This window comes from Astatotilapia calliptera, chromosome 20, assembly GCF_900246225.1.
Source record: "Astatotilapia calliptera chromosome 20, fAstCal1.2, whole genome shotgun sequence".
Lineage (NCBI taxonomy): Eukaryota > Metazoa > Chordata > Actinopteri > Cichliformes > Cichlidae > Astatotilapia > Astatotilapia calliptera.
This window is the reverse complement of record NC_039321.1, coordinates 17,557,519-17,575,109: the sequence shown is the minus strand read 5'-3', so window position 1 is coordinate 17,575,109 and position 17,591 is coordinate 17,557,519. Positions and strand designations below refer to the sequence as shown.

General features: G+C 44.1%; 1 protein-coding gene across 6 annotated transcripts in view; it reads left to right on the top strand.

The window, feature by feature from the left end:
- tns2a (tensin 2a) overlaps positions 1-14,265 on the top strand; it is a 60,791-nt gene extending 46,526 nt beyond the window's left edge. For 5 of the 6 annotated variants that reach the window (XM_026154688.1, XM_026154686.1, XM_026154689.1 and 2 more), the window contains 18 exons: positions 493-576; positions 2,214-2,326; positions 3,053-3,113; positions 3,471-3,546; positions 3,871-4,000; positions 6,202-6,267; positions 6,510-6,626; positions 6,804-8,375; positions 8,599-8,764; positions 9,530-10,650; positions 10,737-10,868; positions 10,973-11,068; positions 11,164-11,241; positions 11,351-11,428; positions 13,035-13,203; positions 13,289-13,357; positions 13,650-13,679; positions 13,990-14,265. In XM_026154688.1, the coding sequence (XP_026010473.1) occupies positions 493-576; positions 2,214-2,326; positions 3,053-3,113; positions 3,471-3,546; positions 3,871-4,000; positions 6,202-6,267; positions 6,510-6,626; positions 6,804-8,375; positions 8,599-8,764; positions 9,530-10,650; positions 10,737-10,868; positions 10,973-11,068; positions 11,164-11,241; positions 11,351-11,428; positions 13,035-13,203; positions 13,289-13,357; positions 13,650-13,679; positions 13,990-14,128 (4,297 nt within the window). In that variant the 3' untranslated portion in view covers positions 14,129-14,265. The remainder of the gene's footprint in view (positions 1-492; positions 577-2,213; positions 2,327-3,052; positions 3,114-3,470; positions 3,547-3,870; positions 4,001-6,201; positions 6,268-6,509; positions 6,627-6,803; positions 8,376-8,598; positions 8,765-9,529; positions 10,651-10,736; positions 10,869-10,972; positions 11,069-11,163; positions 11,242-11,350; positions 11,429-13,034; positions 13,204-13,288; positions 13,358-13,649; positions 13,680-13,989) is intronic. The other variant, XM_026154687.1, reaches the window with a different exon arrangement.
- Positions 14,266-17,591: the final 3,326 nt, after the last annotated feature.

Below are 17,591 nucleotides of genomic sequence, written 5' to 3'. Positions count from 1 at the left end.
CAGCACATGCAGTGGAGGCTTGTACCCAACAAGCAATATTATCGGAGCATCGATGCGTCAGCACTTGAAGTTTGAAGCAACTAGCAAAAACATGTTCGGCTTAAATTCAGCTACTCAAACATGCATAACCTAAAATGCTTTTAAACATATTCCAGCAGTGAGGCTGATGTGTGCAGGTTTATGTACGTGCAGGACAAAGATTTCCATTCAGACTTGGATGATAAGTCATTTGATAAATGAAGCCCTCCGGATTTTGCACAGGAACAGTGGAAACTGGTTTATCCTGTGGCCAATGCCAGCTGTATCCTCTCCATGTACTTTCTGGCATCTAGAGAGTCTGGTGCAAGTCCCATGATGGAAATTGTTGGCTAAAAGTAAGTGTGTGTGTGTGTGTGTGTGTGTGTGTGTGTGTGTGTGTGTGTGTGTGTGTGTGTGTGTGTGTGTGTGTGTGTGTGTGTGTGTGTGTGTTTGTATTTGTGCATTCATCTACAGGGCGGACCAGGCTCTCAGTACTCTTGCCATGAGGAAGTTCTGTGAAGATAAGGTGTCCTCGTCTCTCCAGCCGTCCCAAAACAGGTAGAGGCCACGGGATGATCTGAGTGGAAAATGATTGGGTGTGGGGGTGGGGAGAAGTGGTGAGTGTGGGTTTCCCACGTCATACTAAAGTTATTAAATGCATCATCCTTCCATCCTCTAGGGGAAAGAAATGTATTTTAGGATTCTGGATTGGATTTATAGCTCAACAAATAATATAATGAATCAGAGCTCCATATCATTTAGCTGCCTCAGCTTCTGGCTCCCTGTCAGAGTTTTGGGCATTTAAATAGAACAACACAGCTATTGTCAATCTTGTTAGTAATAATCATGCTTTTCCTAGTATGAAAATGATTTTAAAAGGTGAAATGAAAGAAAGATGGAGCTTGTAAATTGAATAAAAAAGTGAATTTGGCTCCTTAGATGGAATATAATCCTTTCCCTTTGACATGGAATAGTAAGTACGCTTACCCCAGACACTTTAAAGGGGACCTCATTTGTTTTTCCTTATTTTCTGCCAAATATCTAATTTTACAGTATTGGATATTAATAATAATTCCATCCCCAAATACTCAAATAATCCTGTATAAAATGAATCCCTATGAGCAAAGATCTCAGGGTTCAGATTGCCCTGAATACTGGCTTCTACTGATGCGATGAGCTGACACTTTTACACGGTTATCTGCAGCATGCACAGAGCACCCGACTACCAAGCACCAGGTGCAGCTCTTCAGGAAGCTTACGTTTAGAAGAAAGTGGAATTTGAAGGCGGGTGTTTTTTAAAAATACAGGAGCTAAAAGGGGATATTTCACTGAGAGGGAGAATCCATGGGTTTCAGGAAGGTCCAACCAGCATAAGATATAGAAGTGTGAATCATTTAGAGCTACTCTACCAAAACTCTACATATATGTCCCCTTTAATAAAATGTTAATACTTCAGGAAAGAGTTTAGCATTTTCTGACTTATCTTTATGTGTATATAACATGTATTTCTGTATGCTTACAAAAAGAAACTAGAGCCAGAAGTTGTGTAGGGTGCAATCCACTTTAAACAGAGGGAACATTTCATACTTCTAATCAACAAACTGTCCATGTACATGCTGTAACTGGATTTAAGGTGGTTTTCTGATGTTGTGCTGTCTTACTTCAGAAAATGAAAAATGTATCACTCCCAGTCATTTTTACCTTCAATTATATAAACAGATTCAATTTGAGGTCAGCACAGTACCATAATAATTTTATTTTGTCTGCAAAATTCTTATTGAATTAGTTTCCTTTCATATTTGTCACCTGGTTGCCCGCTTCTTTTGGAGAACTGCTGAGTTGAGCTCTTTGCCTGCTGAGTGTGCAGCTTCACACATAGATACTTTTAAAAGAAACTTGCGTCTTACAACAATTAAAGGCCAACACAGAGCTCAAGGAAATGACAACTGATTCAGGAATATCGAATCACTTCCAGCTGTGTTGGAGACAAGAAGACAGATGGGAAATGGAAACGTGGAGTCCACACAGCCGGCGTTAGATATTCCTTGCTGCTTTCGTACCTGGCTCTCCGCTGTTGGGGGCTGTCTGACAGCAGCATGGCTCAGCGGCTGTTTTACATTTATCATTTGTCCTCAGAGGTGGTAAATGTAATTTTCCATGATAAGAACTTCTCATAATCCCTCTTTATATTCCAGGTATATATATTATTTTGGAGGCCTTCTGTCTGGGGCGATCAAGATGAACAGCAGCCCTCTCTTCCTTCATCAAGTACTCATCCCGTCGCTCCCCAACTTCCAGGGGGAAGGAGGTGTGTTTCCTGACCTTTTGGCCAAATCACTGAATAAAAATTTTATTTCTGCCTGTTCTTAACCCCAAATCTCTCTCTCATACTCAGTGTGGAATTTTGATTCTGCATTTTGAAGCTTCAGTTTTAACAGTTTGAGCATTACTGTCTATTTAGATAAAAAAAGGCATGCGCTTGAAAAGGTGTCAACTGAGCAAACGTAGTCGAGAGGTCCAGTTCAGCAAAGCCTAACATCAAAGCCAAAACAAAATCCAACTGGATTATTATAAAGTACTAAAAGTATATTTGTTTAGCTGAAGAGATCCGAATCATTGCTGTAGTTGTGTTCATTTTATGGTCGAAGTCAGGCATTGGGGATGGCCTCAAGTGGCCATTGGAGGAACTGCAGTTCACCCCTCAGGGTTTACCCCGCCTCAGCTGCGCTTTTCTCACTTGCTAAAATACAAGTGAGAAAAGTGTAAACAGACTTGAGGTATCTAATCTCCTGTCTGATTATCTCCAGTCCGTCCTCACTCTGCTTCCTTACGCAGATAAAATGCACATGCGGCGCCATGTTTTTCTTGGCTAGGTGCTGGGACAGTGTTATTGAATGCAGATGACATGCACGGTCACATACAGCCTCTACCCACACACGTTAATCTGATGATCGAGTCCACAAGGAGTCAGCGCATTCCTGTCTTCGTGCTGATAGTGCCTGCCATGTCTAAAATCTCTCTCTCCTCTTTCCAGGTTACTACCCTTTCTTGAAAATCTACCAGTCCATGCAGTTGGTCTACACTTCAGGCATATAGTGAGTCTATCTTTCTGTCGTGAGGCCAACTGATAGCCCGGATAAGCTGAATGTATTTGTTTGCTCTGGGATGTTTTCTTTCATGCGCTGAAGTTTCAGCATCATCACAGCGTAATTAAAGAGACGGGAGTAAAGGGATGCGTTTCTTCTCCTTTACTCCGCCTCCTATCATGTTTTCATTTTTACCTCAAGGCTTTTTCCAGGTTTAAAAGTGTTGAGAGAACATGGTCACAGATTGTGGTAGTATAAAACAAGTGTAAACAATCGATCTTTCACACTCCTTACACCCCCATGTACACCCCCCTGCTTTCCGTGGATACGTAACAGGCTCGTTTGTGTACCCTTTATTGTCCACAGTGATCTTCAAGGCACTGGAGGCAGAAGACTGTGTGTGACCATTGAACCAGCACTGCTGCTAAAGGGTGACATCATGGTGAGTCATATGGGAAGGAAATGACAACCAGAAGCCCCCAGTTATGGGTGGGGGTGGGATTATGACTAAATGACTTAATTTATGTTCAACAAACATGAAACAACTGTGGTAAAATCTCTAAAATATACATTTTGGTCTGGAAAAGTTTCTTTTCCCTTTGTTAACACGGAGTCATAATTTGTTTTGTGTGCTCCGCCATTTCCAAAGTTGTAGGTGTCACTCATGTGGAACACAAATCCCTTTATTTACTGCACCAAGCTATCATTATCCCACATGCACTTTATTCTGCAGCTCTTTTTCCTCACTCTCTGCTACCCTCTGCAGGTCAAGTGCTACCACAGGCGAGCTCAAAGTGCTGACAGAGACACCGTGTTCAGGCTGCAGTTCCACACCTGCACCATCCACGGATCCCAGCTGTGGTTTGGCAAAGGGGAGCTGGACGAAGCGTGTACTGGTGCGTCACTCTGGACCACTCTGGGAAATTCGTTGGCGGTGTTAATTTAATGATTATTAATGATTAGCATTTAAATACAGCACTCTGATTATAGTTCTAAGAAGGTTACCATAACAACTCAGAGGAACCTGTTTCAAAACCTTGATTAAGACAGCTACGTGTAGTATGTGCAGTTCAGTAAAAGTGCATGCACTCTAAAATTTAAGCTAATTAAAGCAAAATGACAATTCAGGAATTTTCATTTTAGAAAAAAGAAAATAAAAGATGTTGTTTATCTGGACTATGCAGCCTATTCTGCCACAAAACTAGCTGCACATGAAAATGAAGCTTACTTTTCTTTGCTTTGTGCTCAAAGAAAGACATTTTGCTGTAGCTGCATGCCTGTTTTTCAGTTCAGCGACTTTACAGTCCACATTATTAAAATTTAGGTGGCATATTTTAAAATTATTGATTCAAGAATGAAGATGTTAAATAGAAATCGTGACAAATGGATCCACAGATTTCTGTACAGTCAGTTCTGCTTGGCTTCACTTGACTGAATTTGATCAGGAACACATTTCTTTGGCGTTTTGTGTTTGGTAGCTTCTAAGCTTGCAGGTGCCTGTGCACACTGTGTAGAGCACCGCCTGATGGGTCAAAGTTTGAGAAACTGAAGTGATAAGTAGAAAATTTGCAGGTATTATATTATATTGATAATAGCAAAAGAGCCAGTAATATGCAGTGTCAGCTGAGAGCCCAAAAATCACTGTTATCCAATATGTACATCCAGCCTTTTCGCTTGCACACAGACATTTCTGTGCATTTTGATGATGTTATGTACTGTAGATGATGACATTTACACGGATTTCAGTTTTATGTTGAGAAACGTTATTCTAAAAAAGTCCCATAGTTTGTGCTTTTCAGATTGTTGAACCACTTCGAGCTTTACTTTTGAGAAACTGCCTCTCTAAGAAGCTCTTGTTATACCCATTCATGTTACTGTCATGTTGCCAGTTAAACTAATTAGTTGCTAAGAGTTCCTCCAGGTGTGTTTTATGCTATGTTTTATGAGTTTATGAGATTTCAGCATCCCAGCTTTTTGGAATTAGCTTAGTATAAAAATAATCTCACTTTAAACATTCAGAAACAAATGATAAAGCTCCCTACATGCCCGATTTTGCTTCTGTGGATACTTTGAAATTGTCACTCTGGCACGACTTGTTAGTGGTGGTTGGATAATCACCACTTACAACTAACTGACATAATAGCAGCTCTTTGAATTGGCATTGTGGGAATATATTCACAGCGGTTTGGCTTCTTAATGTCATGGTTAAATAAATCCCACAATAGTAGTAGCTTAATCCACATTGAGGATATAATAGCAGCTCGCTGGAGGAGAGGGTAGTGAGCGTGAGCTGTGCTAATACCGTACATCGCCAAATATCCCACAGAGAGATTGAATCATATCTAATAAGTGCTTATCTGCTGCCTAAGCCCATAATGAATATGCTCATTACTTCATTTCCGCATCGTTTTTTTTTCCTGAAATGACAGAATATGTGTGGAAGCATGTTCTTAAAGCTCTGTGGCAGTCGATCCGTTACACATGAACACATGACTGTGGGTAAATACAACTCCAAACACATCTGTGAAACGCATTAGTGTGTTTGATATCCTGAAGCAGCAGTTTGTTTCCTTCAGATATACTCTACATGTCTCAAAAGCACCAGTATGCTTTCATGAATCTGGCTCTCATGTGGAGATTACGCCGATATTTCAATTCAATTCAACTTTATTTATATAGCGCCAAATCACAACAAAAGTCACCTCAAGGCGCTTCATAGAGACAGAGAAAAACCCAACAATCATGTGACCCCCTATGAGCAAGCACTTTGGCGACAGTGGGAAGGAAAAACTCCCTTTTAACAGGAAGAAACCTCCAGCAGAACCAGGCTCAGGGAGGGGCGGGGCCATCTGCTGCGACCGGTTGGGGTGAGAGAAGGAAGACAGGATAAAAGACATGCTGTGGAGGAGAGACAGAGGTTAATAACAGATATGATTCAATGCAGAGAGGTCTGTTAATACATAGTGAGTGAGAAAGGTGACTGGAAAGGAAAAACTCAATGCATCATGTATATTTGTAGACTGTGGGTATATTTCTTAAGCTAGGAACAAAAATATTTATCCTGATCGCGGGGAATATCCTTTTTCCTTCTCCCCAGATGAGCGTTTCCCATCTGATGCCACAGTGGAGTTTGTCTTCTCCTCCGGACCAGAGCGGATCAAAGGTTAGTTCACAGTTTCTTCTGGGAGGGATAATAATAAATAATCAAGCCACCCACAGTCCAAAGACATACAGTTGGTGGGGTTAAGTTAACTGGTGATTCTAAATTGCCCGTAGGTGTGACTGTGAGTATGAATGGTTGTTTGTTTGTTAGCCCTGTGCTGGGATAGGCTCCTACAAAAAGGAAAAAAATGTTTTGATTATATTTTGAGGAACAGAACTACACGGTAATATATGTCTTCTCAGGCCGTGAATACCACAAGAATGATCCGGCTGTCACAGTGGACTACAACACCGCTGACCCCGTGGTTCGCTGGGATTCCTATGAAAATTTTAACCAGCGATACCAGGATAGCCTGGAAGGTAACCGATGTCTTCATAGTCGTCATGGTGGAGCGGTAGAAGCCTTTAACAGCAGCACTCATGGTGCTAGCCATTATTAAGACAGAGTTCAAGTATACTTAAGTCTACTAAAGCTCCAACAGTAGCTGATGTTTATTGTGAGATTAAAAACTAAGTTTATCTATCATTGCGTCGTAGATATTGCCCACACCAGAGGTCCTCTGGATGGTAGCCTCTACGCTCAGATAAAGAAGCGGCGAGGTCCAGGCTCTGGTTCTCTCACCTCAGCCAACGGCAGCATCGCAGGGGGAGTAGCTGCAGAAGACAGGCCCGATCACCGCATCACCCAAGGCTCTGACTCCGGCCTTTCAGCACATTCCCTCCATTTGAACCAGTCTTCTATCCATCCAGACCATCAGGAGGAGTCCAATCGTCCGCCGCCGCCCACCAGACAGGAAAGGGAGGAGCTCGAACGTCTTCTCGGCGGCATCGAGGGAAGCCGAGATGGAGAGCGAGAGACCGCCATTTTGGATGATGGAGATTCTATTCAGTCTGAGAGAACGGGCACGCTGAGGCTCAGTCGGTCTTGTTCCTGCCGGGATGGTTACCGGTCGCAGCGCTGTGCAGAGCCAGGATGCGACCGCACCCTTCTCATGCCTAATGGCTACTGCCTCGATCGGGCTCCAGGGACCAACGGCCATCACGGGGCTCCTCCTTCAGCTAGCCCCAACCCCGCTGCTCCACCATCACACATGGATCTGTGCCAACACTATAGCCCCCACTCCCACCAGTCCCTCCCACCTCCAGATCTGGTGTGGGACCGTCAGAGTGGCTCGCCACACTACCTGCACCGCTCCTGCTCAGAGGCTCCGTCATCGCGTCATACCTGTCCTTACCCATCAGCAGACCTTACCCCTCATGCTCACAACCACCCCCATCACCACCCTATGTCTGCCCCAGGTCGCCTTTGCTATCGGGAAGATGAGTACACACCCTATCACCACCCTCCTCCACCTCACAGCCACCACCATCCCCACCAGCACCAGAAACCAGCCACCAGCCCTACTTACCATGACATCATGCTAATGGATGGTCTGCCGCCCTCTGGCTGTCCCTGCAGAGACTGCAGCATGAGGAGAGAGGACTCGGTGGCCTATCACACCCTCAGGATGGAGCGTGGCGACAACTTCCATTGGGACAGAGAGGCGGAGCTTCATCAGAGGGAGGTGGGGCTTAGGAGAACGAGGGAGGAGTTACCCAGGGGGTCAGAGCTCCACTGGGAGAGGGACCCAGGGCTGAGACGAGGCAGAGAACTGTCCCTTCACTGGGAGCGAGACAGGGAGGCGGAGCTGCAGTGGGAGAGGGACAGACAGGCTGAATATTGGCACAGGAGAGCCACCGTAGCCTCCTATGGCCCACAGGGCCAAGATCTTCTAGCCTTTACCTTTGACCCCTTGCCATCAGGTCACCCAGCTTATCCAGAGGCATCGAGGTCCCACGCTCATTCCCACCTGGACATGAAGTACAGCAGCAGCAGCAGCGGTTACCAGACACCACGTCAGGTGTGCCCCTGCTCACCTTACCAACCCTCGCCATCTGAGAGCAGGGGCTACGCTTCAGGCTACCAGTCCGAGTCCACATCCCCGCTGCCTCCTGCTTCCGCTGTGATGGGCCACTGCGGCCATAGCAGCGGACCAGCAGAGCATAACCACAACCACCATCATCACCATCCAGACTCACAGCAGTCATACAGCTCTGACTCACACACTGGTGAGTCACATTAAAAAAAAAACACTCAGTAATGTAGGAATAATGAGGAACAGCATGCACTGAAAATTTGGTTTTAACTTGATACATGCCTTAAGCACAGACTGGGTTTTTACAGGGAACTTGCATAAGAATCAGCTGGGAACATATTAACTAAGTAACAGCTGATGCTGTTTACTGAGGTCATTTTTAGTAAAAATGCTTCATTGTTTCCATCCTCTGTCAGATGGCCTCCGTAGTTCTGGTGAAAGCGTGGGCTGGAGGGATCACATTACCCATGGTTCTTTTAAGAGGGTGCACAGAAACGGCCATGCCGCGTGTTCCACACCATCCGACATGTCTGGATCGCCCACTCCCGTTCACACCAGCAGTCCTCTACGCACACAGGAAAGGTATTCCACTGCTACCCAACCTTGGTAGTGTCGGATGAGCTGTTTCTCACAACCGTAGTGGAAATAAATATGTAGCTATGACAGTGAATCATAAATAATGTTAGTCTAATTAGAACACCATAGTCAAAAGCTTATTTCTTTCTATTGGAATTTATATTTGGTGGCATGGCTCATGGGGAAAGTATGATGAAGACACAGCACAGAACAGAGCGGTCAGACGCCATGAAGGAGCGGGGGTGCCAGCTAACATGCAGCTTGTTTTTGGGATCACTCGCTAATATCCTGGTGATGTGATGTTCACATATGGGGACACCAGGTCCTAGGAGGTTAAATGTGGGGTAAAAATAACAGTAAACGTGACAGTCAACACACAAAGGTTCAGATAGTTCTCATAGTGGATGTTTGAGGTTTACTTTGTCATGCTCCAAAAAGAAAAAACACATTTCAGTGTCCTACATACTGAACTGGATGGAAACAAAGTAATCACCCTGACGCCCTAGTATCAATTTATTACCAATACCAGTGTATCGATCTGCCCAACTCTAATTTACAGACTGTTGTTGAAAGAAAAGGGGATTTTCTTCTGTTCAAGCATTTCACGCAGGGTGCCCATGTTGGGGGCTTTGGGTTTGTATTTGTTCTTGATTAATTTACATATACAGTATATCGCTCAGGTGTTTTTAATATATGAGAGTTCACTCTGATATTACAGTGAAGATATTGCTAGTCTTTAATAATAATAATACTCACATGTGTCCATTTTAGCCCCAGTCCAGGAAGGAGAGAGTATGATATTCGAACCACAGACATCATCAGTGACTACGAGGCTCCCCAGACTCACGAGGCCCACTGTCACACTAACGTCATCCAGGAATCACCAGACAGGCAAAGAAGCAGCACAGAGCGCCTGGAGCCACACACCAAAGAAGCACAGTCACACACAGCCTCACCGAAACAAACAGAATCCACCAATCAGTGCCCTGCACCAACAAACCTGTCGCCAGCTGCTCCTCAACAGCAGCACTGTAGCTCAGATATGTCCTCAGCTCGTGATTCTGTGACACCAACCACCACAAACCAAGCACACTGCCAGACACCTTCTTCCCCTGTCCATACCTCGCCTATATCAGATGCACACCCTCATCCCACTGGCCCACTGCAGACCTTTTCTCCTGCAGGAGCTGGTGGTCCACCATCTGAAATGTCACAGCCTCAGAGCCACACCCAAGCTACCAGCTCTGTGGGACCATCTGTAGCACTGGTTAATGGATCCTCTCCGACCAGGGAGTCTCACGCAGAGGTTCCTAAACACACCAGCACCACCAACCCAACATCTTCTCCTGCACCATCATCCCCACAGCCTGGGCCCAGCAGCATGGACGGCTCCCCTGTGTCTGATGCACCAGTTCCCGGATTCGCCACCTTGGGTAGAAGGTTGATGCTGAGTGGGTCCGACCCCCACAACCACCTAAACCACACGCACGGGCCCCCACATCACAACTACCAAGCCAGCACGGAGCACAGTGCAGCTGTGGACACCAACAAGAGGCCCTGCTACTCTCCTCACACCCCACAATCCTATTCGAGCTACACCACAATCTCCATCCCTCTTCCTCACCCTCAACCCCCCTTGCCAGAGAAGCGGCATTTGCCCGGACATTCGGGTTCACCTAGCAATGGGGTAAAGCCAGCTGTGGGTCACGTGCCTGCCTCCACTGCTCCTCAGCATCAGCACCACGTCACGTTTTCTCCCACGGTGGGGGAAATTGCACCCCCTGCTGACCAAAATGACCAAGTAGAGGCAGAAACTGCAAACAGGGTCAGTGTGAAGTTTGTCCAGGATAGTTCCAAGTTTTGGTATAAGCCCAGCATCTCTAGAGAGCAAGGTAAGCTCTTTAGTTCATACTTGTTTCTTTTTCTTCAAAAGCCTACATAAGTAAATTTCCTAAATTATCACTGTGCTTGGACACAGCAATCGCAGCACTGAAGGAGAGGGAGCCTGGCACTTTCCTAATCAGGGATAGTAACTCGTTCCAGGGAGCCTATGGGCTGGCTCTGAAGGTGGTTACACCTCCTCCCAATGTCAGCAACCACAGCAACAAAGGTGAAAAATGATTGCCTCCATCACATAGATGTCTCATTTTGACAGATGTGTCCCTCTGCTCTGTTTTTGTTCCTTTATAACTTTTTATGAATCTGGTTTTACAGTGAGCGACCCTCTGGAGCAGCTGGTGAGACATTTTCTGATTGAAACTAGTCCTCGAGGAGTGAAGATTAAAGGCTGTCAGAACGAGCCCTACTTTGGTACGTTTCATTCCATCTATTTCCAGTTAGAAATGGGCATTCCTGTGCACCTTGCTGTCTCAGATCTATTAATGATTTCCTCTGTTTTTTCACAGGGAGTCTGTCTGCACTCGTTTACCAGCACTCCATCACACCCATCTCTTTGCCCTGTGCTCTTAAAATCCTTGAGAAGGGTAATGGAATATTTGAAGGCCACACAGGCCTTCAAATAAATAAATCATGTGTTTCAAGGTATTTTGTAATCTATCAGATATAATTCATGGTTTATCTGTCTGTTGTCAGATCTCATAGGAGAGGTGCAGGAGGTTCAACCAGTCAGTAACATCAGCACAGCTGCTGACCTGCTGAAGCAGGGAGCCGGTAAGTTCTCTCTTTCTCTATTCCTGAAACACACTGTGTTATGTATTCATGTATGAACAGTTAAGTGCAAAGGAAGACTCTTAAAGTTTAAATCTTATTTTTTAGATTACAAAATAAGTACCAAATTGGTACTTTTTTTCTTTCCTATAACGTCACATTTTTTAGTTTTCAGTTTCTAAAACCTTTGCACAGGTCAAATAATAGGAAACTGATGCAATACTGGACATAAAGCCTGGCTGAGAAATGATGTAACATGCAAGGAATAGATGCACCAGAGAAAATGCAAGCACTTCTGTCCGGTTTAAAAAAAGAGGAAGCCAAAGAGGAAGTGCCAAACAGTCGACCAGTAACTAACGGCTGTCGAAGAAAATTCGCCTTGATCATTGTTCCTCAATAAGAATGCTCTGCATGCTGCCGAATCATCATATTACTCAAACTGTACACAAGCTATTCAAGCCCACAGAAACTACTTCTCATCTCGCCTCCATGACACAGTGTGCAGTATTCCAGAATTTATTCTCCAGTAATATTTCCAACATCCATTTTCAGCTGAATTCTTCTCGAACCCACTGTAACATCTCAACTCCAGCCCTGCTTAGTTAATAACAGCCTCTGAGCTGAGTACTGAAACAGCTCTTAAACGACCTCCTCATATCTGATGCTGGCCTTCTCAGCATCCTCCTTTACCTCAGAGATGCTTTTGACACCACATCGTGTCGTCTTCTGTTAGAACGACTGGCTAACACTGGATTTAGTGACGCAGCCCTTCAGTGGTTTACAGTTTGTTCAAGGCTAGACTGTTCACTCTCCATCAGCCTGAGTCACACAGGGATCAGTGCTGGGACCCCTGCTATTTATAACTCATCCTCTCAGAAATATCTTACATCACTTTGGTTTACAGTTTCATTTTTATGCAGATGACACACAACTGTATTGTTCTATAAAACCCAGAACTTGTTTTCCCCTTACTATCCTCACCTCCTGCCTACAGGGCATCACCACTAGGATGATGGTTCAAATTCAGTGGCAATAAAAGTGACATTACCACCCATTTTCATCCAGCGTTGGGTCCCCATTCCTCAATGGATCCAAAAGAAGATTTTGCTTCTCGTTTTCAAATGTCTCAGTGACTTGGCACTGCCATACCTTTCAGACCTCCTTCATCCTTACACTCCTTCTGCTCAGCTTCAGCTGCTCTTCTCACTGCTCCTCGCTTCAGATTTAAGACCACGGGTGTCAGAGCCTTTAACTGTGCTGCGCCTCATCTTTGGAACTGATTCACAACAAAACCTTCGTTTTCTCATTAGCATATTGGCTATAATCATGTATGTTTTACAATCATATTATTCCTGGATTTAATTCTTTTCTTCTTCTTTTTAAAATTGCTGTTCCTTGAATGGACACTTGAGTGTGCTTCCAAAAGTCTGCCATGTTAAAATGCCCGACTTTACTCCAGAAACGAGCAGGCGGTGATGGCTGTGAAGCTAAGGGACAGGTTTCAAAATGCATTTCCATAAACCAGTGATGTCACGATGTCTTCTATACGTCCATTGTTCGTATACAGTCTGTGGTCAACACGCTGACCTCTCTGTCCTTCTTCCCTCAGCCTGTAACGTCCTCTATCTGAACTCTGTGGAAACAGAGTCCCTGACGGGCCCCCAGGCCATTGCCAAGGCAACAGATGCCACATTGGGTCGTAGCCCGCGTCCTGCTGCCACAGTCGTCCAGTTCAAAGTGACATCACAGGGTATCACGCTGACCGACAACCAGCGCAGGTAAGAGATTCCCCCCTGGATTCTTATTTTTAGAAAACTATTTACATTAATTTTGGCACTTCTTTACACGTCTGTCTTCTTCCAGAGTTTTCTTCAGGAGACATTACGCAGTGAACAGTGTGACCTTCAGCAGCATCGATCCAAAGGACAGGAGGTGGGAAACTCAGAAGAAAAAGACATCTTTGTGTCTTGTAGCCTTAGTTAGTACTGTCGCTAATGAACAGATCACTGCATCATGATCATTCATTGCATTCGTTGCCTTGAGTCCTCGCGTGAGTCTGTACCCGTGTGGGGCTAATGAATGTGCGTGAGCGTCCACGAGAGACGCGAGCATGCGGACTGCGGCCGAGGCTGCGGATGCATCAGCTTGTTTGGCAGCTCTGCCTGTGTGAATGTGCACGCCTGAGTCTTCTGTCTCTCTCTCTTTGTCTGTCTCTTGGATTTAGGTGGACTAACTCAGACAACACAACTGTTAAGTAAGTGCTCTGTTTGTGTTTTAAAGGCTGACAGGAAGTATAGACGTGTGTATGCCGCTGCATGGCATCAAACTGTGTGTGCATCTTGGCAAAATTTATCCTGCAAACTTTTGATGATTTAATTAGTAAATTATAAGTCCTACATGATCACGCCATACGTTACACTAATTGTTTCATGGTAGTTTTACGCAGTAGGCTGTCACAGACTGGACAAACTCAAGAGTCTTTGTGTGATTGCCTTTGCTTCTCTTTTTGTTGTCTCTTCCTTTTTTCACATCCTCTCTTTTTTTCTCCACCCTTCCCATCTCAGGGTGTTTGGTTTTGTCGCTAAGAAGCCCGGCAGCACGGCAGAGAACGTCTGCCACTTATTTGCTGAGTTGGACCCCGACCAACCTGCTTCTGCCATCGTCAACTTCATCAACAAGGTCATGCTGTCTCAGCGCCGATAGAGGGAGACAAAGAGAGGAAAACACTCTGAGAAAGAGGCATGGGCAACATATACAGTCACCCTGCCAAGGCCGTTACTGTTCATTTATGACTAGGGATGGGTATTGATAAGATTTTCACGACTCCGATTCCATTTTCGATTCTGTTTAACGATTCGATTCTTTATCAATTCTCTTATTGATTCTTTTTAAAAAAGGAGAACACTAAGGTCGATTAGCTTAGAACTTTGTTTTATATCTTCTCTTTGAACAAGGTAGAAATTTAGGAGTAGCGTGGCCTTACAAACCCAACAGTGAGATCTTAAGAGATCCACAGCCTACAGCTCTTCAATGGGGTGTCACAGGGTCCCCAGGAAAAAAAATGTAAATGTAAAATAATAAAATAAATATTCTTCTGTAGCAATAACAAAGTGTAACATAAATTATTCTGTAGCAATTACACAAGAATCCTGGCCTGAAAGGAGACGCTACCGGTAGACTGCAGCGAGAACTGCCAGCATCTGAGCCAGACTCTGTCTGTCTGTCTCATCATGGTCACTAAACGCACAGTAATGGCAGGTTTTGTAATAAGGCAGATCGCGCTAACATAATATGCACTGTTAGTTGATTATTTACCTGCCGCATTAACGGGAGAGGACGTGCAAACGTTACCGCTGCTGCTGGGTTGAGATTCACGAGTCCGGAGTGGAATTAAAAACACGACATTCATTTAAGGTTATCACGTGTTTTGTGAGCAAATGCTTTTGTATATTCATAGTGTTTCCTCCCTTAAATGAAATATCTACTTTGCAAGTATTGCAAGTTGCCCTGTTGTCATCCGTTCTCGTAAAGTATAATCAAACTTTTGAGCGTTTGAGCCGCTTAGGCTCCGTGTTTCCTGCCAGCTAAATGACGCTCCGCAACGTGGTGACGTCCTTCGGGACGACTGGAATCGATAAAGGAATCGTTTGCAAAAATGGCAAACAATTCCAAGGAATTGAAACAGTGGGAACCGGTTCTCAACAAGAACCGGGTTACGATACCCATCCCTATTTATGACTCTGTGCCTTTGTGATGAGGAATGTTGTTGAGTGTTTAAAGCCAACTTAAAATCAGTGTGGGATCCCTTCTGGTTGTTTATTTGTTTCTTTTACAAGCCATGATGTACAGTGTCACAACTCCAAGTTTGAGGAGGCTTCAGAGGAAATGGCTTTCCAACAAAGCAAACAAGCATCTACCAAGGGCTGCTATCACGAAGCAAGCTACCTTTAGGTTTGCACTATCACAAAGTCGGCTCACTTTTACCTGTCTTAGGTTTTTTGTAGCTACAAGTGGCCTATTTGACCTACACAGAAGCAGCCGAAACAGGGCTCCAGAGGCCCTGGGTCACATTTGTCTTTTGTATCCCATATATGGACCTTGAGGTGAGAGGACTAGTGTTGTGAAGCCTCATTTAGACAATACTTGGATAAGAGGACAGAGGATACTCCACGTCCATAGGCTTATTACTTCTCAGTCATAAGACTGAGCCCAGAAAAGTATGCCCTGCTTTATCACCTGTTTCACTCTAAATAGTACCGTAATTTACAAAATGAAAATTATTGCAGGAGAGCTAAAATTTCCAACTGATATCACAAACCTGTAAGGGAATTTCAATTCTGTACCAAATCACAACAGCAGTCACCTCAAGGCGCGTTATATGGTAAAGAGCCTACAATAATTCAGAGGAAACCCAACAATCAAACCAACCCTGTGAGGCAGCAACTTGGCAACAGTGGGAAGGAAAAATTCACTTTTAACAGGAAGAAACCTCCGGCAGAGCCAGGTTCAGAGAGGGGCAGCCGTCTGCTGCGACCAGTTGGGGGTGATAGGACAAAAGAAACTCTGTTGAACGTTCATTGAGCTCTTGAATCAAGGCAGAGGAAGGGTCGGTTTCTCTAAGAGTTGTATATTTGAATCTGATGTTCGCCCCCTACTGGCCATGAGAGAGAATACAAGTTTAAAGTCCATCTGGATTGTCCAAGTCCTCTTTTTTTTAATACAATCTATGGTACCTCGGTTTCATTAAGGAGCATTAATAGGTTCTCAAGGCTTTCATAAGAGCATCTTATTCCATTGTACTAATCAAATTATTTGTTTTATGTTAGGGGAGGTCTCACTGTTTCCTTTATGTTGCCATGAAGTCCTCCATGGTTGAATACCATCTAAAGACTTTTTTTTGCCATTTAGCCTTGATAATTGCAGAAATACACATGGATACAAACCATTTTATAACTGGCTTGTAATTGGCCTCTCCTTTCCTGCTCTATGATGAATAGACGGGAAACCAGATTTAGCTGAGCTGGCTGATAATGAGCTTCATGACTGTGGGTATCCAGGCTCACTGAACCCTGTCAGAATGTCTTTGTTGGTCCAGGCCCGTTTTAATGGTTAAGCAGAGCTTTTATGACCTCAGTCCTGCCAGTTTCCAGTAAACCAGTGACAGCGCTGAAGTGCTGCAAACGGCTTTGTGGTAGCAGTTACAAAGACGATGCGTGCTTGCACCAGTATAGGCTGTAAAAGCTTAAGGAAGGTCACCATTCAAATATAATGATTTCCTTTAAAAATGACTGGTGTTCATATTTTGTACTGATACAAAAGCATGTATTTTTTTCTTTGTTAAACCATGACCAAAGCCCTGATGATGTAATTTACTCTCTGTATCTTTGAGATGTTCAGGTGTTCACATGTATGTACAGCACATTTACAGTCACGCCTGCCTTCAGTAGCTCGTTTATCAGTGTAATCAGAAATTGACAATCGTGGGTTTTTGTTTTTCGTTTTGTTTTCCACTCATACACTTCTAGTAAAGCAGACAGAGGAATAACTAATGAAAGGAAAAAGGAATGTGAGGTTTTTTACCTTTTAACAAGTGTATGTGTTAGGGAGAGGCGTGTGTGTGTGCGTTGAGAGTGTTCAGGTAAATATGCGGGCAGGTATTGTTACGTCCACTGTTAAAGACTTGTATGTGAAAAGGGGAAAAAGCTAGTTGTGGGAGGACGTATAGGATATAAGCACACCATTGCCGTGAAATGCTTGCTGGGTTTTTTACTTTTAGGGGTTTTTTTTGGGGGGGGGGGTTGTCCCCCACCCCTCCAACTGCTTCATGTCATGACCAAAGGCAGTATAAAAGTTATTCACACAAATATGTAACAAAGAGAAGACACACACACATAAGACAGTGACCTAAAGAAAGATGTACTTAACCAAAGATGAAGCACTCCTGTATTAATAAGCTTTTTATCAGTTATATTTTTGTACTTATTGCTTCTTTTATTTTTACTATGCATTTATTTAGTGTGTTGCCTTGTTTGGTAGAGGAAAAAAAACACTACTTGTATTACAGCGATAATATATTGTGGTCTGTTGATCTATTATGTAGTAATATATTTTCACATGCAGCTATAGGACAGTGTATAAGATATAAAACAGAAACATGTTTGTCTGG